This window comes from Catharus ustulatus, chromosome 1, assembly GCF_009819885.2.
Source record: "Catharus ustulatus isolate bCatUst1 chromosome 1, bCatUst1.pri.v2, whole genome shotgun sequence".
Lineage (NCBI taxonomy): Eukaryota > Metazoa > Chordata > Aves > Passeriformes > Turdidae > Catharus > Catharus ustulatus.
Genome location: NC_046221.1, coordinates 20,708,608 through 20,729,927, shown reverse-complemented (window position 1 = coordinate 20,729,927; position 21,320 = coordinate 20,708,608). Strand labels below are relative to the sequence as shown.

General features: G+C 38.8%; 1 protein-coding gene across 1 annotated transcript in view; it reads left to right on the top strand.

The window, feature by feature from the left end:
* Nucleotides 1–4,576: 4,576 nt before the first annotated feature.
* The window catches only part of LOC117003518 (macrophage mannose receptor 1-like), a 36,494-nt gene continuing 19,750 nt past the window's right edge, over nucleotides 4,577–21,320 (top strand). The window contains exons 1-13 of the mRNA XM_033073522.1: nucleotides 4,577–4,754; nucleotides 6,453–6,854; nucleotides 9,417–9,590; nucleotides 11,070–11,228; nucleotides 12,156–12,269; nucleotides 12,751–12,885; nucleotides 13,863–14,045; nucleotides 14,577–14,734; nucleotides 15,392–15,505; nucleotides 15,822–15,937; nucleotides 16,232–16,380; nucleotides 19,159–19,358; nucleotides 20,867–20,994. Of these exons, the coding sequence (XP_032929413.1) occupies nucleotides 4,697–4,754; nucleotides 6,453–6,854; nucleotides 9,417–9,590; nucleotides 11,070–11,228; nucleotides 12,156–12,269; nucleotides 12,751–12,885; nucleotides 13,863–14,045; nucleotides 14,577–14,734; nucleotides 15,392–15,505; nucleotides 15,822–15,937; nucleotides 16,232–16,380; nucleotides 19,159–19,358; nucleotides 20,867–20,994 (2,090 nt within the window). The 5' untranslated portion in view covers nucleotides 4,577–4,696. The remainder of the gene's footprint in view (nucleotides 4,755–6,452; nucleotides 6,855–9,416; nucleotides 9,591–11,069; nucleotides 11,229–12,155; nucleotides 12,270–12,750; nucleotides 12,886–13,862; nucleotides 14,046–14,576; nucleotides 14,735–15,391; nucleotides 15,506–15,821; nucleotides 15,938–16,231; nucleotides 16,381–19,158; nucleotides 19,359–20,866; nucleotides 20,995–21,320) is intronic.

Genomic DNA, 21,320 nt, shown 5'->3' with positions numbered 1-21,320 from the left:
CTTAAATATATATTAATTTAGGGAAAGGATATGTGCTTTTCTCTCCAAAACAGGCAATTCTGCACAAATGGTGTGACCAACAGAGTACCCAGGGCACGTTCAGGCTAAGTAAGGTGAAAATTTCAGCATTAGACAGTCCTGAGAAGTATATAAACTTCTGTTTATGTTATGATGACTGAGCCATAGCCAAATCTCTTTCTTCTCCTATAGAGCAGGAAGTGATTCAAAGGACAAAAGGAAGTAAAAAAGAAGAAAACACACTGCTGTGGTATTGCAATGCTCAAACTATGCCTGGAAGAGCTATGAGAGATTTAGATGCCCTTTATAATAGAAAAGAAAATCTGGAAACTATTTCAGATTAAAGCCAGTCCTTACAACTATTTACAGAACTCCTTTTGCTGTTTTATTTGAACTAGTTTGTGCAACTTTCCAGAAAAAAAAAAAAAAAGAAATTAAGCCCTACAGTTCTTTTTATAGTTTTGCAGTTAAGAGACTCCTTTGGCAACAGTCCATGTGAATGTCTGCTTTCTCTATCTCCTTCTGTACTGTTAATTATGAAATTTCCTTCCTCTTTCAGAAAATATGTTTGTATTTGGAAGGTTTGTGAGGGGAAGAACTCCAGCGTCTTTGCCAGTGGATGCAAAGAAACTTCAATCACTCCCCTTCGTAGAGACTGACAGGTCAGGCCATGGATCTGTATTGGGTATTAAGACATTTTTTGGTATGGAATTTTACACACACCCTTGTTGCCCATATTTAAAATCATATTCTGGATCTCACCAATCCACAAGCAGTGGGGGAAGAAAATGTTTGAAATGCATTTTTCTACCATCTTTCCTGTTTCAGCATCTTTCTCTAAGGTATTCAAGTCAAATTTGGCATTTAAATTTGGTAGGGAATTTTACAAAAAGAAAAGGATTTCAAATATTTTTTTTAAAAATCACAGAATCATAGAATACCTCCAGTTGGAAAAGACTCATAAGGATCATCAAGGACAATTCCCTGTTCAACACAGGACACCCTAACACTAAACTATATGTCTAAAAGCATTGTCCAGATGTTTCTTGAAGTGTTTGCCCATGGGAAATTAGTATACACTTATTTTTATAAGAAAGGAAACAATGATAAAGCAAAGGAACAAAACAAAGACTAATCATAGAGATAATATAAAGAACAGGCATTTCTCCAGTTATTTTTAAAACTATATACTAGTATCCAGGAAGTATGACGGGACAAATTATTTTTTTCTTCCACCATCCATTATTTACACAGTAGTCAAAAAAGGCTTGTTGATTATTTCCAATGATTGCTGAGGCTCAATTAACAAGAAGCAGTTAGAGGGTAGTAGAGAAGGTTGATGAGTGTATCTGTAAACCAGCACTCCAGGAGCACGTTTGTCTGCTGTGCCTCAGCCAGAATATTGAAGTTCAGATGCTTGTGTCACCAGGCAGGCCTGTGCAGCATCCACAGCTGTGACGTTCACCCTTGGGTGCAGTGTCCTAGATGGGGGACTCTTCCATCCCTTAATTTGGGCCCTGTTGTCAATGGCATTTTTTTATGATCTTTTAATTGATTTATGTGATCCACAACCTTACAAACATTAAGAAAATTATATTTGTTGTTAAATTTATTATTATTATTATAAATATTATTTAACATATACTAACATATATATATTAAGCATGTGTAACATTCTTAGATATTATGCAGCTTCCAGGAGATTACATTAACGATTTAGCTTTGCTACATTAAATTTTTCAAAACTTCAGGCTGAATATAAGCCCATAAGGCAAAGCTGATTTGATTCCAGTACACATCTTTTCCTTGCTGTTATTTCCCAAGTTAACATAATTGACACTTGTACCACAAAAGGCTCCTGGGTTGAGGTAAGAACAGGGAGAGATCACTGATCAGTTACTGTCACAGGAAAAATAGATTCTACCTGGGGAAACTTGTTTAGTCTATTACCAATCAAATCAGAGTAGGATGGTGAAAAATACAAATATTTCTGCTTAATTACTACATGCTTTGTGATTGCTTTCACCAGGTAGGTACAGAAAACAAGCAAATTAATGTGACAGCCACAATAATAGCCACAATACTAATACTAATTCTTTTTATCTGTGTGGATTTCATTTGTCTGACCTTGTCAGAACAACTTTGAACTATTACCTTTATCAGCCTGAATGAAAATGATTATGACAAAGAGTACCTATCCCCCTTGCTAGAACCTGACCAGAAAGATAGCAGGCTCATCAAAATATTCAACGAAATTTGGCAAAGCAAGACCATTTAATGCCATAACCCATGAGAACAGTGACCTTGCAAGGAGCCCACATGGCTGGGGCTGCTCTGCAGGTGCAGGAGTGCAGCAGTGCCTTTGCTGCTCTCAGACACTGCAGCTGCATGGGGCACACTCACCCTGACCAGAGCTGCATTTTCATCAAAAAAAGCAGCCTGGAAGAGATCCCAAAGCACTGTATGGGTCTTTCTATGTCACTGCAGCACTCTGTGAACACCCAACATCAGTGACTGACAAATTATCACCTGCAAAGCCACCATGGCGTGTTACCTCCCACCTCCCATTCATTCAGACTCATCAGACAGGTGGGCATAAGGTGCTGTTGAGATTGTCCTTTTCCCCTTAGAGATAGTAGAAGTTTAATGAACTTGGTGGAATTCCAGGGAATTCATAAGCAGGTCAAGTTTTATGCCATCAGTACTCTCTGTAAGAGACTAGTGTTTGGGATGTTGGCATAACAATTGAATTTGAAGTAACAGAGAATTGTCTGAATTCATGCTGGGGAGTACAACTGTTGTTAGCCCAATTTCTGACCTTTCACGTGGGGACTGGCCAAGCTGCACTTCCTGGCTGGATGCAGCTTGTGCTGAGATTCACTGTGAGCAGTGGCTAGGGGCAGTGCCTGGTATTGCCAGGTTTCACAAGTGCAAAGGAGCAAGAAGGCAGTGTCCCCTCCTGCCTGGTGCTCCCTGAGGTGTATGTGAGGTGCAAGGGACATTGTGAGGTTGACTGTTTTAACTTTGCTCTTCCTTGGAGTCTGGAACAGGCACCCCTCTCTGGGAATCAGCACAGCACCCCATAATTCTCAGTACTGGACGAGAGGTGCAAGCACACCAGGAGTGTTTGGGGTATCAAAGATGCAGTGCAATTGTTCAGATTGTTCAGATTTTTAGCCCTAAGCTAAGAGCCCATCTGAAATCAGGCTGAAGGGAAAACCAATGTTTGTGTTACTACCAGGCTGCAGCTGGCTCTGGTGTGGCTTGAGGTGCAGAGGAGGCTGAAGAAAATGGATCCTTTCCTTTTTATTTCTTTGTTATTACAAAATGTCCAACTGGGAAGAAAATGGAATTCCTCCCAGCCTCATGTTGTACAGGCTCCAGGATAAAACAAGACTGTTAAAATCCCTGACAATATAAACAACAATGTGTCTCATAGAACTAGATCAAATACTGTAAGGAAGTATTGTCAGACTAAGATAACTTTGCGCTAAGATCTGTACCTAGCATTTCCTTGTAATTTCTTATTTCACTGTTCAATTTCTTTCTTATTTTTTAACCCCATATATTTTCTCAGGGAATTAATCCCCTTTCTTACCTTGTCTTTCTGCTGAGCAGGTAAGCAGGATCAAACCCTGTATTTGCGAAGTGCAGCCATCTTGGCTAAAAACAAGAGGGTGACAAATTTTCTTGGTATCGTACTTCAGCTACAGGTCCCAATCAATATGTTGCTACACTTCAAACGATATTTTTGTGTCACAGTTGTTTTTTCCCATTTAGAAGTTTTTCCAAACAAAATAAAATCTTTCCATAAAAAAAATCCACTGTGATTAAATCAGGCCTTTACACAGTTATAGGGGCAGTCTACAGTGGTCAGGAAGGGAGTATTGAGAGCACTGTTTTTCTCAAGTTTCCATCTTTAAGTTTGGAAACCAAAGTGCTGAGTTCTGGCTCTGGGCAGGATCTTGATCTGGGTAAAAAGCAATACGTGGCATTCCCTGAAACTGTGACTGACTTTTGGTATGGCTGTCAAATTACCTACTTCATTAAAAAAAAGAAGCATTGATTTTCCAATAAGCCATTTTTCACATAGTTTTTTAGTTGCATTTATGTAGAAATGTAGGAAAATGGCAAACTCCTGTAGAAGGGCAGAAATTTTTCTAATGTCCTGCAGAATGAATTTCACTAAAGTCTTCTAAAATTCATTTCTGTCTCATCTCACAGATGAAAATAGGAGACCTCTGTGTTTTCCTGCTAGAATTTTTTTTATTCTGCATCGGTAAGATATAAGTTTTAAAAGCTGAGGCTGTATTTCTGTCTTTAGTATTTCATTGTTTATTTGATCCCATGGGCTCCACACGTCTCCTCTGCAGAGACAGTGGGAATGGAGTGTGATAAAAACTTGTGACTACTTGCTTTCCCAAGGAAACGTGGCTTGTCCTCAGTGAGAAGTAATTTCTTTTGAGGGCAAAATTTGTGCCACATGGCCTTCTTTTTCAGAAATGTGCCATGTGACAGAATGTTTCCTTATTTAGCACTCAGAGATTTTACCCAACCATCCAGCCTGCAAAACTGAGGAGGACTGGCCACTGTTCTCTCTTCAGCAGGACTTTCTCTCCAGCAGCTCCCACCACCCAGGTTTTGGTGAAGGGAAGAAAAGGAAACAGCATTTGCAATTATGTTCTCAGGGCTTTTTCTTCTTGTCTCCCTTGTTCCCAGCTCTTTGCAGCTGGCGGGTAAGTGCCTCCTGCTTGCTTCCTGTGAAGGGTCTCATGAAAGTGCTTCCACTCTTCTGGCTTTTCTGGGTGATTGTGGGTCTGTGGTACTGCCAATATGTACATTACTAGTTTGGGGATGGGGAACCTCTTAATGGCAGGCAAGAGGCAGAGGAATGATCACATGGAAAAAAACGAAATGTAGAAGGAACCACAGACTCAATTCTTAATTAATACATACTACCACAATCATTTCAACAACCTCAGAAGATCAGACCTAAGAAAATAATAATATATGTTTCAATGCCTTTTTAAAAATTTATTTAATTCTATACTTCTTTGTTCTGATTTTTGAGCTGTTGGTGTGGGTAACGGTTTGCAAAATCAGGCAGGAAAAATCTCAAGGGGAGTGAAATGTGGAAATAGTGGTAGGGCATTAAGATATTCACGGATGATGGCTGTAAAGTGGGTTTTATTCACTGTTTTGAACAGACTCATTGAATCACTGGCATTGATAAAGTGGATAGAAGAATTTCAATTTTTTTTTTAATAAAATTGGATTAAGTTCAGGAAATCTCTTGTGGAATTGCAGTGTACAACACTACTGCTATCCCTTTACTTGCACTTCTCTTGCAGATATTAAACAGGTGATTTCTGCAGACCTGAATGTTTAAGGTTAAATCCTTTCACCTTTCTAACTCCTGAGGATTGTCACAGATTGTCTGAGAGTATATGGGTTTTTTTAAATCACCACGGTCTCCCTGCAGCCTGGAATAATTATTTTCAGTGTACTGTATATTACCAATTATATCAATTTCCATTTTTTGCAAGCTTTTAAAGGAAATGCCTTCAACCTCTTAAATACATTTTAATAAAATATGACACCCAGTGCTCAAGACATGTATCAGGGACCAAAACTGGTTGTGAATCCCACAAGCTTTGGCAGGAAATACAGCCAGATGGGTCACAAAGTACAAGACAAGAGGCAAAGCAAATTCATAGGCACAGTTCACAACTGTTGCTGCTAAACTCATTGCAGGACTGCAAATAGGTCCCCTGCTTCTACCTCACCTTAAGTCAACACTTAGGCATGATCAGATAAACTGCCTGGAGAGCTGGGGAGACAATTTCTGGTGCCGGTGTACATTCTAGCTTCTCCCAGCCTTTACACTGGCAAGTGTCAGATGCTGCTACTCCCAGATCCTTGCTGCTTTCTCAGATTGTCTTCCCCAGGTCATTCCTTGTTTTGTAGTCAATGGCTCAGAGTAGGGGATGGCAGATCTTGTAGTCAGCAAATCTGAGGAGCCCAGAGGGACGCCTGAGAAGCCCAGACTGGTTCACTCACATTTATATGAGAAAAAGGAAAGGAAAAGTGGATTTGGGGTAGGGGAGGTACATGGCTCAGCAAAGATGGCTGTGTACCCCCTGGGAGACCTGTAAGATGTGGAAGGGTGAGAAAAGTTCACAGAGGTCAGTCATCTACGAGGTCATGCATCTGAAGATGGGTTGGACAGAACAAGGTAGTGGTAACAGCAGTATGGTTGATGTAATTAACTGACCATGTAAAACATCCCAGAAGCTGTGCTCAGCTCATCTGCTGCTGCTGCCCACCACTGCAATGACTTCTTGTTCATGTGAATGAGAAGCAGAACCCTGTCATGTGTCCACTATACATATATTCTATATTAAATATTTTCTATGCATTTTTTTGTTTTACAGACATTAAAACATTCTTACTATATAATAAAGTCAACAGACTCTGTCTTCAGGCATCTATTGCACAGTCAGTTAGAACTGCCACTTGCAATCAAGACAATGAATCACAAAAATTCAGGTGGATCACAGATCATCAGCTTATGAGTGTGAAACTGAAACTATGCCTGGGGGTGCCACTGAAGAAGGATCAGGCCTTGGTCACCCTGTATCCCTGTAATCAAAAAAGTGAGCTCCAGCGGTGGGAATGCAGAAATGAAAGCCTCCTTGCAATCCAAGGTGAAGATTTATTTTTCAGTCCTGGCAATGAAGAACACGATAATGTTTTGTTAAAGAAAGAGCTGAGTGCACAGAATAAGTGGAATATCTATGGGTCCATGGATGTTTTATGTTCCCAGGGATATGAAGGTATGGAAAATTTATTCTTTCATCCTTTACATTAATTTATTTTGTGAGTGTTAGAGTATTTAGGATCTTTGACTATTCTGACTCCTTCAGTGACCACCAGAGTTTTAGACAATCAGTGCACTGAAGTACTTAACCTTGAATTTAATGTTACATTTACAGTAATTTCACCATTACAAGCCGCACGGACTATAAGCCGCATCTCCGGGTGTTGGCAAACATTTCGTTCTTTGTCCATACACAAGTCACACCCAATTATAAGCCGCTCTGTTGTTCGCAGCAAGGACCCGCGTGCAACAAAGTTGCCAAATAGTAACAGAATCGCGGGATGGCGGGGTTTACAGGCTCGGCCCTGCTCAGGGCGGCCGCCAGGGAGCAGCCCCAGCCCCTCTCGCCGCAGCTGCCAGGAAGCGGGAGAGTGGCGTGCCCAGCCGCCACTGCCGCCGCGCTTGTCGGGGCTGGGCAGCGCCGCTGCGCTTGCAGGAGGCGAGCAGCGCTGCTGTGCTTGCGGGGGACGAGCAGTGCTGCCACGCTTGTGGGGGGCGAGCAGCGCTGCCACGCTTGCTGGGACTGGGCAGCACCGCTGCTGCGCTTGTCGGGGGCAAGCAGTGCCGCCGCGCTTGCAGGCTCTCACTTCCGGGTTTGGAAATTTCCTAAATTTGTTAATATATTAACCGCTCCAGAGTCTACGCCGCACTTCCGGGTTGGGAGCTAAATTTAAGTCAAAATGGTGCGGATTGTAATTGTGAAATTACTGTATGTCCAAGCATGTATTATACACACACACTTTTTAATCTATGTATCAGAGTACATTAGTATTTCAAGTACTATAAGTGTTACATGTACTCTTTATATACTCTATAAACACATATTATTAGTGATTATGTATATACATACTCTCATAATATGTAAAAGTATTCTCTAAAACCACTACCACTCATCATACTGTGTCACTATATTATTAACAGAGCACATTAACACTGATAAGTTTCTTATACAGTCACAGGGATATGAAATTTACATCCTTGTGAATGAAGCACAACATGGGTGAGCCGAGAAAAGTCTGAAATAGTGATTTAAGTATGGAGGAAGCATGGCTTTTTTGACTCAACAGATGAGGATGCTGGTGGAATAATTATAGTCACCAGTGCAATTACCTCTTTTGATTAGATGAATTCTGATTGTTCTGATTAGCTTACCCACATCCACAATGAATGCTCTAAAAGCCACTTCACATGATATTTGAGCACTGAACTCTTAGCTGTGCATGTAGGAAGCTGCTTCACTGTATGAGATACTTAAATGGTCACTGGAATAAAACCAGAGAGAGATTTTTTTTTTCCAGGAATCAAGACTTATAAATATTAGTTCCTGCTCTTGCACATGTTATGTAAATCTTAACATTATTTGAAATAGAAGTATCATAGGGTAGAGTTCTGGAGCCTTATTAAGATTGTAAAAGCATCCTGGTCAGAAATTCAATTATAGACTGTTGGACACAGTGAGCCAAGTTGTCTTTGAATTCTTCAGAGAGAAATCAGAGTGCAGAGATTGAATTAAAGTCTTTGAATGGATTGAAGTATGCTAAGTTAACTCACACATAAAGTAGGGGTGTAAGTTTAAGTTTTGGGATGAGTAAGTGAGTCAGTAAGTAAGTTTTAGTATGAGCTTCAGTGCTTTTAGTAAGTGAAAGGTTCAGATGCCAGAGTAGAAAAACAAGTTCTAGTGAAGGTTGAAAAACAGTAATGTTTTCAGTAGAGGCTCCAGAAGCTCAGTGATAGACAGTGCTTAGACATAATAGAGCTCTAGTACGAATATTGCTTCCATTTTTCAGATAGAACAAGATAGGTTGTATATGTAGTTTATACGTATTCTAGAGTGTTAAGAAATTAAAATTCTAATAGGTTAAGAAGTGGTGGTCCAAGTTTGCATCCTAGCTTGTTGGAAAAATCTTATAAAGGAGTATGTACTGGGGAGAGCTGGGGCTTTTTGCCATTTGCTTTTGCCACTTGCTTTTTACCATCTGCTTTTTGCCACAGCTCTTGTGACTGCTTTTTGCTATTGCTTTGCTTTGCTTTGCTTGCTGTCATCAACACCCAAGAAGAAGATAGGAGCTGCCACAGCAACATCAGTTTCCCGGGACCTTGACAGGAGCAGCTTCTGCTTCTATTTGTGACTCTTTACCAAAATTTAGCATGGACTTTACTGTCTGTGACTTAGCTTTTGAGACTGATGCGCTTTTGTAATAAACGGCCTTTTAGCAGCTATTAGCTGCTTGCTCATTTAAGATAACCTGACACAAAGTTGGTGCAATAAGAGCACCAGAGGTCTTAACCTCACAATAGTCCTCATCTATGATATATTACTTCACATCAGAATAGCACTGCTCTAAAACATATGTCACCAGCTGAAGCCTGAAAATGTGCTGAAACAATTTTTTTATGATTATGGGACAGGAACCACAGAAAGCACTTTGAGATGCAATTCTGCCACAGAACTTAATTTTTCCCTGGCTTACATCCATTTTTTACTTTTCAAGTTGATGTTGTCATTTTGTCTTCCCAGAGACCTTCACACTGCTGGGGAACGCTTTTGGGGCACCGTGTGTGTTCCCCTTCCAGTACAGACAGCAGTGGTGGGCAGAGTGCACGGCCGAGGGGCGCGCCGACGGCCGGCTCTGGTGCGCGACCACCGCCCACTACGACAGCGACCAGCGCTACGGCTTCTGTCCATCCCCGGGTAAGGGACCTCCCAGCCTCCGGGTGCACTGGCAAACCAGCACCAGCAGAGTATCATCTTTGTAATAACAGCTCATAACTCACAAGATGTATTTTAGTACATGCTGCATCGCCACATGCTGCAGCCCACGTTGCAAGGAAATAACATGTTGCACAAAGATGTGAAGAGAGTAATTGAAGAGTAAAGCAGCATTCAGTTTCCACTGGCTGTGGGGGTGTTTGCTGAGCAGCACAATAATCCTGAGCTCCTTGCTGCTTCCCAGCCAGAATGTGTGCTGTCATAGTTGTACAGTCCTTCTCTGAGGACTTCCATTGTGATGGATGTGGGCACAAATATGAGCACTGTAGGAAGATTGATGTTGAAGTTAATATTTAAATCTATGTTGAATACACTTTTTGCTAAAGTGGAATGTGTCCTTTTACCCATGCTTTTAAGCCCTGTTAATATTGTCCAGGAAGCAACCTTTCCACCCCTTTGACATCTGCCTGGCATTTCTCTGCAAGTTCAATCACTTTCTTCTATTTCTGTGGTCACTTCCCCTTCTACCTCCTTTTATGGCCTGGAGAGCTTTGCATTCATGATGTTGAAATCTCCACCTCATCTCATGACACATCTCATCTTTCCTCTATATTTCTCCCCACAGCTCGTATTCAGCCCTGTCTTTTTTATTGGAATGCCCCTTTACTCCACTTGATTTAAAGTGGACTTTCATTGTGGCACAAATCTCTAGCCAGCTATGCTTTCCAGGCTTCTGCAAAGATGCCTCACCCACTGAGCCCTGAAGGTGTGTGACATAGGGTCATTGAATAATTTTCAAGGTTTTTGAGAGCTAGTCCCAGCTTTCAGATATCTTTTATAAATTAATCTTCATATTGACTTTTGGGAATTATCAAATACCTGATACAACTTTATGTTGTGCTTGATTGAGTATGTAGAGATCTTCAACAAATCAAAGATGCAAAGGTAATCAGAGGAGGAGCATGGTGCTGCTTAGCACTGTTGCTGTGTGACAGGCACATCCAGAAGATCTTTGAAAAGGGATGGGATTTATCTAAGAAGTTTTTGATGAAAGAAATTAAATTCAGGTCTAGAGCTAGGTCTTACATCTCTCAGAGGGAGCTGCTGTCTAGAGGTCTAGAGAGAGAAGGAGATGTCGCACTTCTTTCAAAATTTCCACTGGGGACTTCTGCCATCCACACCAAGCAATGTATTTTCCTGTGCAATCACTTTCCTTGTGGTGATTCTGACTTGTCTCTCTTCATGGAACAGGAGGCAGCATAGGCCAGCTTTACCTGTCAGTTTACTAGCCTTAATTTTGTCCTTTTCCATCTGCTTGTAACATTTTCAGTGGTCTCGGAAGAGCAGCCCAGGTGAAATTTAAGGAGATGAATGAAAACTTGCCACACAGAACAAGAGCCTGCAACTCAGTTTTCTGTTTGCAAGTTACTATGACCTCTGTTGTTATTGTTCTTTCCACAGAAAAAGACAGCACATGGATTACAGATCTGTCAACAAATGTTCACTACCAAATAAATTCTGACTCAGCTCTCACGTGGCACCAAGCCAGGAAGAGCTGTCAGCAGCAAAATGCAGAATTACTGAGTATCACAGACATTCATGAGCAAACATACCTTAAAGGTAAGGCAGCAAAGCAAACTCTGGGTTACATTCAGGTTACATTCATTCTGTTCAGGCCATCATAATACCTAAGGATTATTTAGTATGATTTTGGTCATTGCCTTTGGACCTAAATATATGTGGGCAAGAAAAAATCTCTTCGAATTTGCAAGTTCATATCAAAATTGCATCAAATTTGCATAGAATTCAAAGGATTCAAGCATCCTGCAAGTGTAACAGTTTAGTTCATAATTACAAATCTTATTTTATATTAAAAATTTTTTTTTAAATGGAGGAAAAAATCCTGAAAAGTAAATTAAAGTCTTACTTGTGGTCAAAAGCAGACTTCAAAAAAAATTGAGAAGAAAGGAGAATAAAGAAAAACGATTTATCTTTATACCAAAAGAAGGACTTTTTGTTTCAAATGAAATTTTGAAAGCTGTTTTTCTCATTCACTGGCAAACTGGAAAATATGTTATTTGTAGATATCAAATTTCAGCTTCACTTACCCACATACAGATGAAGGAATGAAATGGAAAAATATTTATTGTTAATTTTAAGGATTAATTTGACTTCTAACAGATTTATTATAATTGTTTATACTCTACCAGTAATTCTACTTAAATGTAGAGAATTTAGCTTATTCTGCAGGAACAATTTTGTTTTGGATATACTCTGTGGATATATATCTGTGTTCATTTTGCATTAGTTCATAGAATAAACCAGGATGTTTCTCTTTGTTTGCCTTTTTAGAGTATTCAAACTTTAGCATATTTCAATTTATCAGGTACCATAGTATCTACAGATATTTGCAGTTGGATATTGAGGAATTGCAAGTCTTGTTGGAGACACTGACAGTAATCATTGCTAATACAAAAGAGATTTATAATTTATATAATAATATTATTATAATATATAATAATAATTTATCTTATTTTTGTAACTTAGAATTAACAGATGATACAGATTCTGCACTGTGGATTGGACTCAACAGACTGGACTTGAGTAGTGGATGGGAGTGGATTGGAGGCAGCCCTTTCCAGTACTTAAACTGGGCTCCAGGTAAATGAGACTTTGTTTGATTTTGTGTTTCCAAATAAAAAATATACATACCTCAAACACTGCTTTAAATTTTCTTGTCAGATAGATATGCCATGTCATATGTATTTTAGCTTTTCTTGCTTTAGCTTTAGAAAAACATCTTTTTCTATAGCAATATTAGACTGAAACTTTCAGTGTATTGCAAAAATATTTTAGCTGTGAAAGCAACACTGCCTGTCCCAAAAATATTCAGTCTTCCATTTCTTGACTAGCAACTAAAGTATGAGTTTGCAGGTTTGTATCCACTTACCTAACTTACACACTACACTTCATACAGACATTTCCATGACTGGAGACATACCTTAGCTCTTGCCAAAGCTGGCAAAGACATGATCAACATCACTTCATCCAGGAGTGGTCTCTCATGTGCATTTTAGACCTTAGAGCTCTGTTTTTCTTTCAGAAAAGTTCATTATTTTTTTTCTCTGTACTTTTCCCAAAGGAAGCCCTTCTCCAGAATCTGGGAAGCTCTGTGCAGTTTTGAATCCTGAAACAAATGCCAAATGGCAAAATTGGGAATGTGACCAGAAACTTGGTTATATTTGTAAGAAAAGGAACTTTACTTTGGCTCCTTCAGGTATATTGCTATATATTGATAATTTAAGAAGAAGCTGTTGTCTGAATCACTCAACATATTGACAAAGATGAACAGAAGAATCTTATTAGACATGTAACTATTTCTTGTTTCTCTGGTATGCTTTTTACAATGATTTCAATTTTTCTAGTCTGATCTCCTGTTCCACAACACACAGACTGAAACAGATAAAAGCAAATAATGTCCAGCTAGTCTCTCCACTCGCTGTTTCAGTGGCCTGGTCTCCCTTTAAGTACACACACTGCTGACCACCAAAAGGCAGAGCAACACAAAAGTTTTTCTTCAGAAGAGAAACATCAGCAAAAATAAGCCCAAGAAAGATGCATAATTTAGTGTGGTTCTAAGTCATTCTCCATTACTTGTGTTCAACCAGCATCCAGATAAGCAAGTTCAGAGTTCACTGCAGAAGTGGTGGAGATTGAGACAATGGAAGATTGACACAATGAAATGAGACATTTTAAGTATATGAAAAGTTCCCTGTTGATGTGACCCTATGTATTCATCCAGCTCTAACTTAGTCTTGATGGTTTTTACTCTATCAATAGACTTAATACTTTAAAAATTCATAAACTTTCTATGTTATCTGCAGATAATGTCTGATTTCTCCTATCTGCAAAATAAGGTGATACAAAAGCTGATAAAATTAATGAATTACAAAAATAATACATTTGAATAATGCATTACAAAATTAATATATTTGTTGACATCTGACTAAACGTAGAATTTGTAATAGATATTATTTGTATTAAAAAACGTTCCTTCTCCAAGCTAAAAATTGCCTGGTTTAGAGAACCAAATTTATCTCTACTTCATTTTGTGTTCATAATTTCCTTCTGATGAGAATTTCAAAAGAAAATTCTTAGTTTGGAACTTTTGCACAGATGAAATGGAAATATTTTCAGTGTCACGTCCCTTGCATGGCAATTGAACTCCTCTAAAGCCTTGGTACGTGTTCCTAGGTGACCCTGGGCCTGTCACTTGCCCAGATGGATGGGTGCCCTATGTAGATCACTGCTACAGGATTTTCAGGGACAGCAAAGGATGGGAAGGAGCTTTGACCTCTTGTCAGAAGGAAGGGAGTCACTTGGCCAGCATCCAAAGCCTTGAGGAGCACAGCTTTGTGGTGTCTCAGCTTGGGTACAGTGAGTATTTCCAGGGGGTCTCCTGCCTTTGCCTGTATGGAAAACAAGACAGTTGAATTGGTAATTCCTGCTGAATTCTGGATGTTGTCTGGTTTTCTTTATTGCCAAAATAATTGATGTACCTCTGAGGGGCTGGGCTTAGGGGCTTTCCCTGTTTTTTTCATTTTGCTGAAAGAAGCTTAAAACATTTATGCTTCAAGTTACATAAATCCAGTATTTTAAAATTTGACCAGTGCAATGGAACTGAAAAGTAGCTATTCAGAGTTCTATCACATCATCATGGTGTATCAGCATTAAGCTGGTGATGAGGAAGAAGAGCACAATTTTTCATTCAGTGCAAGGATTTCCTTACATCTTAATTTTCAAATACAGTCTTTACTATTTATTAGAAAATATTAATTAATAAAATTATCAGAAATCATACTAAATGATTTTATACTTCATGAATTTGGGAAAGGAATTCTATGTCCAAAGCTGAATGGTTGGTGCTGTGAAAAGCCTGGAGTGCCTTATCTCTGCTTCCATCTTTAGAGCCAACAGACAAGCTGTGGATTGGGCTGAATGACCATAAGGTTCAAATGTATTTTGAGTGGAGTGATGGTAGCCCAGTGACATACACAAAATGGCACCTGGGAGAGCCATCCACTACAAACAACAGGCCAGAAGATTGTGTCCTGATCAAGGGCCAGGTGACATTACTCAATACATATTGTACTTCCATACTAAAACTAACTCCTTAACTAAAGAATAACATGCTCTGTTATTTCAGCAAATGCCTAATGGCAGAGAAAGAAATGTAGGGATTGAATTAAGTGAGACTGAGAATGAGATCTTTAAAAAAAAAAGAATAAAAAGAAAGCATTACTGCATGACTGGTGAAATTTTAAGTACATTTGAAAGTCCCAAATTAAATTATTAGGGCTATGAAACAGGTCTCTGAAGGTATTACGCATACATTCTGTCCTTTTCCTCTGGTGGTAATGTTGGTATATGACTCCTCTGCTCTCTGATTCCTTCTGGCTTCTCTTTGCCTGCTCATTTGCCATCCCATGGCACAACTGCCTGTGCTGGACCCAGCGCAACAGGTCAAGGAGCAGCTGCATGCACCCTCGTCCCTTTTTATCACTGCCAGCTGTGGCTGTACTGCTATAGCACAGGCTGATATTTCACTGAATGGGAGCAGATTTGGTTTTGATATCATGTAGGAAAATTGCATAAGAAAAAAAAAAACATTTAAAAATAAAAGGAGAAAGAAAACAAATAATTTTCGTTATAAAGATATTATTGATCTTCTGTTGATTATTCATCTTTATCTTCTTTTTATTTCAAACTTTTTCCTGAAACAGAATGGCTATTGGGCAGATCATGTCTGTGAGAAGAAGGCTGGCTACATTTGTAAAAGAAAAGCTACATCACAAATAGCTGGAGAAAAAGAAATTACTGATGCAGGTTGCAAAAAAGTAAGTATGTGAGAATCTATGTTGAAATAGGTACATTGTCGGAGAATCAATTAGAATTATTAGAATTATTTGTATTATTTACATGGAAGGGTTTTATTTATTATGAAGTTTCTGCCTCTCATTTAGTTACTCTAAACTTCAGAAAACCACTTACAAAAACTGCTGAGGAGGAATCTGTAATTTCACTGCAAAAAGTTTCTAGTTCATAACATTCATGATCATTGTGCTTTGTTAATTTTTAAATGACAGATTTCACTTAATACCTGATATGACAATTATTTAAAATTTGTATGAAAATCCTAAAACCATATTACAGGGCTGGAGAAGATATGGAACCTACTGCTATTTTATTGGACATATTCCAGCGACATTTTCAGGTGCAAACACCACTTGTGAAGGAGAAGAAGGTTACTTAGCCACAGTTGAAAGTAGGTATGATAATTACTTTTTCTTTGCTTTTAAATAGCTGAAGATTGTATCTTTTTCCTAGAAAAGCTAACGTATCACCAAGCAGCAAAATGATTAAGTAACAGATGAGGTCACTAGTTGAATAACCAAAAAGTCTTGCCTTTTTGTGTTGTTTCTATGAAATCTGAATCCTATGTAGGGCTTTCTCCCCCAGTCTCAAGTGAGGAATAGGAGAAAAAAATCCGTCAACACATTAGACTAGTAGGAATTGGGTAAACTACATTGTTTTCACTTGCATCTTTATGATCTGTTTTACAGGTATGAACAAGCCTATCTGACTAGCCTTGTTGGGCTGAGGCCTGAGAAATATTTCTGGCTTGGCCTCTCTGATGTGCAGGATCAAGGCACATTCAGCTGGGCCAGTGGTGAAGCTGTCTCCTTTACACATTGGGGTGCAGGAATGCCTGGTAGGTGCTTGAGGAGGGATGGTGGGTGCTCTCTGAGACTGTGGTCCCTTTTTAGGTTGCTTGGGTAATGTCCTTTGAAGTTTACGTTTTAAACTTTTGGTATATTTTACAAGTACTTGCAGTTTTTAAATCCCATATTCTAATATCGAAGGGAAAATTTTAAACTGCAGTTTTATATTAGGACATCTGATATATTTACCCATAAGATTAAATTCTGGCCCATCTTCACAGGGAGATAAAAGGAGTTAGAAACGGGTCCTGAGACTATTCCACATTTGTCCTTCTAGTGAAAAAATTTGCATGGGAGAAGAGTTTGAAATAGAGCAACTGTAATATGTATTTTAAGTTAGAATTCCAAACTCAAAGCATCAAAAACTCACTATGCCATTATTATTTTTATGTGATACTAAGAAAACTGCGTTCATGGGTTCATACTGTGCAGAAGCACAGAAAACAAGATTTAATTATACTATGAGGAAATCTGCTTTCTGTGGGATATGCTATGTTCCTCTTAGTGATCATTTGTCTGAAGACTTCCTTGAAAACCTCCAGTGATGTTATAAAATATAGAACAAAAAGAAAAAAAATTATGACAGACATAGACTAATAAAACCTTAGCAAGTGCCATAAGATGCCAGGGAGTCTGTGGTGTCAGAGGATGATCAGAGTATGAAGGGAGAACTCAGAGGTCCTGTTAAAGCATCTTCCCTCTCTGACCATCCAAGTGCCACTCTGGAGTCACACTCACACCACCTGAGCTGGGACCAAGGTGCTTCCTCAGCTATACCCCCCACACTCACACAGTCAGACAAGGTTTCCTTAACAGCTTGAAAACAGGTTTCCCCAGATTTTTTGATCCCTAAAATAATTCAATCATAGTGCAATATTTAAATAACAGCTTGTGCTGGGTGCTTCCAAGGAGGATGCATGAACAAAGGAAATCCTGGGCTTTTTTACCCTTGCAGCCTAAATGCAGTAATGTCTGAGTCTTTGGGTGTCCTGTCCCCTGGCTGGACCACTGGTGCCTGTGCCCTTTGCCATGGAAAGGGTCAGCACCAGTTCACAGCCCTTTGCCTTGGATCCCACCACCCTGAGCTCAATCTCCACTGGCACTGCAGCTTGCAAACCAAGTTACCCACAGCAAATGCATTCCTCGGCAATCAGGCTGGAAAAATAGTAAAGAAAAATCTGTTCCCTTGCATCTGTGTTCATTGAGAAGAAAATGGACTTTCTGTGTTGGAAAGTTTCTTCGTGAGGGTATCTTTGGAGAGTTGATTTCAAGCTGAAATATCAAGAAATTAGATTATGGAGGAAATTGGTGGCTATTAATTCCTGAAGTCAGGAATAAGCATGGCTGCAAAAGTATTCAGGAACTCTTAAGATTACATGAAATAATCAGTTTTCTTTAATGTGTAACTTCCTGGTAAAGCTGCCATGACATCTAAACTTTACAAAAGGACAAATTTGGTGCCGACATTTAAAATGGTTACAGGGAGATATGGGGGAATACAGATGAATGAGTCATTAGTAAATTTTCTGAATCTTTATTTAAGGAGATATAGTGGGAAAGATACATAAAAATCACTTCTGGAAAGGGAAGTCATACTTATAAATCTCACAGAGTTCCACACAGAAGGTGAAAGCATATGAATGAAGGAAATCTAGTAGGTGTTGACTACCTCAATTGCCAAAAGATTTTCAGCTAATCTGACCTAACACAGAAAAGCTCTTACATAAATAAAAATAGTGATCAAAAGGCACTGAATGGAAGGTAGATTTTTTTTAATGGAGGCTATTTTTTACTGGGGAAGTGTGTTCACCAACATAACCTGTGCCAAAGCCCATGTTGTTCAATATATTTGCAGACCATCTAGAAAAATGTGCAATAGTGTGGTGACAAAATTTGCTGATGAAAGTAAATTATTTCTGATAGCAAAGATGCCTGTGAGAAAACTGAGGACAGTATCAGCAGAATAAGTGACCATGGTCAGTAAAACAGTGGGTGAACTTTGATGCAGGTGAAGGGACAAACACATGTCTTGAATTGCCATAAAATGAAGAATTTATAGCTGAATTTCATTTCAGCTCCTGGCACCATAGTAGACAGGTGCATTAAAACTGTCTGTGCCCAACAGAAATTAAAAAACCCAAAATGACCAAACAAAAAAATCCCAATTAAAATGTTAAAAATATTTATGAAATTAAGAAAGAGTACAAAGAAGCCATTAAATAAGCCCATTTTGTGCATTTGACTGCATCTTGTGTGATTTAGGAAGCTCTATTTCCCTCTGAGAGAACAATCAAAAGTTACAACAAACATCATGGGCTAAGTTTCATCCTGAAGCTGTCTAGGTTTGCATCCCTGCCCTCTGTGTGCACCAGTGGGGTTGTTGCCATCTATGTGAAAACCACTTGTGACCAAGGTAGTGCTATCTTATGTGAAACAAGTTTAACATAAATAGAAGTGAGATTCTCACTTGAAAACATAAGATTTCACTGTAAAGACTCTGTCTACTTTCTACCCAAAGAACTAATTATGCAGGACATTCAAATTGAAAAAAAAAAAAAAGTAGGATTCTATACTGATCATGACCTCCTCAAACAAAAAATGCTGCTCTGCTTGTATGAAAACTGCCTAAAATACAAATTTGCTTTTCAAATGTTATTGCAGGGCAAAAAGTGAATGGCTGCTGCTCAGAGATTTTGACAAAGAATTAAATAATTCACACTTTAGAAAATATCCAACGTTTGCTTTGGTTTTTTTTTTTTCTCATAAAGGAAATAATCCAGGATGCGTTGCCATGAGAACTGGGACAGCAGCTGGATTATGGGATGTTCTTGACTGTGAGACAAAGCAAAAATATATTTGTAAGCAGTGGGCAAAGGGTGCAACAGTTCCACCCATTCCAACTACTGCTCTGGTCCCTTCATGCCCTGAAGGTTGGATATCAAACCATCATAGAAGTTCCTGTTTCAAAGTAAGTAGCTAAATAGTTAAAAGAAGCAGCTTGGCTGGAGGAAAAAGGAATGGGCATCTTCATTTTGCAATACCTGAGATTGTAATAGACCAAAAAACAAAACCTCAAAATTCTTCTCAGGAAATTATCCGTGAGAGGGGAAAAACTAAGGAAGAAAGATAAAGTCGAAGAGAGAGAAGGGAAGGGAGGGGAGAAGGGCACAGGAAAGAAAATGAGGAAGTTTGTGCTTCAGGGGATGAAGGAACTGGAGCAGGAAATGGAAGAAGAGGAACACATATATTAAGGCCCCAGAAAAAGAGAAAAGAGAAGAGAAGAGAAGAGAAGAGAAGAGAAGAGAAGAGAAGAGAAGAGAAGAGAAGAGAAGAGAAGAGAAGAGAAGAGAAGAGAAGAGAAGAGAAGAGAAGAGAAGAGAAGAGAAGAGAAGAGAAGAGAAGAGAAGAGAAGAGAAGAGAAGAGAAGAGAAGAGAAGAGAAGAGAAGAGAAGAGAAGTCAGGAAAAAATTCCATACTAAAATTAACACAAAGAAAATGTCAAAATTCTGTATTAAACAGCAGAAGCAGCAGAGCTGGTTTGCTGGTGCTGCTCTTTATATCTGTTGTGCAAAGATGCATCTGTCTGAGATTGGACAGTTCAGGGAGTGAGCGGAGAAACAGCGAAGTGTAGCCTCGGGCAGCACAATGCCTAGGGTTGGACCTGCCTGAAATCAGCACGTTACCCCACAAAAAACGGATAAAAAGTCACATGAAAGGTTCATTAAACCAGTGTTTATGAAGGACATTTACTTAAGAGCTTCTGATGCAGAGCTACAGATAACTTGTGTATGAAGTACAGTCAGCTATATTTGAGCAGGCATAAAAAAAGAGTTTGAACAAGAAATGAGTAATGTGTGAACAGTGATTTGGGATCATGCAAAATTGAAGTGTGCTAAGTGTAAGATGTTAATATTTTTTATCACTTTATTGAATTAATGAGTCCTTGTCTTTTTGCTTTTTTTTTTTTTCTCCATTTCTTTCAAATTCATCTGGAACGCTATTCATTTGGGCTCCTTTATTCCCAAATCATAATTTTAACCTTGGTCAAATCTTTGCTTGTTGTCCCTTCAACTAGTTAGACTGCAAGTGTAAAGTGAGAGTTGTAAATTACCATGAGGTCATTTTTTTGCCTGAATCTTCAGACTCCTCCCACACCATTTTGCCTCTCCACCACAGCTACTGTTCTTTCCCTTCACATTGAAGTTGGCTTGGGCCCTCTTCCAGTTAAAACAAATTAAAGGGAATTGGGAAGTAGTATTGCCTTTTCCTTTCTAGCAATTCCTTTTTATTTTTTTTCTATTTTTTCACCACTATGCTAAGTAGTTAGGCAACTCTGGTGTAAAAATTCGAGCAACAAAGTGGGAAATGCTATTTCTCTCTTGGCTCACATGAAACCTCATTTATGTTTAAGCAAGACTGTAATTCTTTTATTATTGTAACATATGTATAATATGTTTTACATTAATTTCTCCATAGTGTTTTTGCAGATCAAAAATTAGAAAGAAATCATGGTTGGAAGCTCGAGATTTTTGCAGACAAATAGGAGGGGATCTGGTCACCATTAACACTAAGGAGGAGATGCCATTCCTAACCCAAGCAATAAGGTTGGTATTTGATGTGTGTTTATCTTACCAGATTTAAAGACTTTTCATATGAACTATTATGAATGATCCTGGATGATTTCTGAAATATATGGATTCCGCATAGGCCAAAAGACCTGTGATGCTTTGAAATTTATATATTCAGTGCTGTTTTAACCTTCTCATGGGAAAAAAGAGTGATTCATGTCAAGAAAAATTTTTAAAAATCTCCACCAGTATCACAATTACTAGATACAGTTTAGAAACACATTAAATTTGTGGTATTTTTACAAGGATAAAAAATGTGATCAATGTATATACTGTTGAAGTAAATATGTATCTAACTTGCA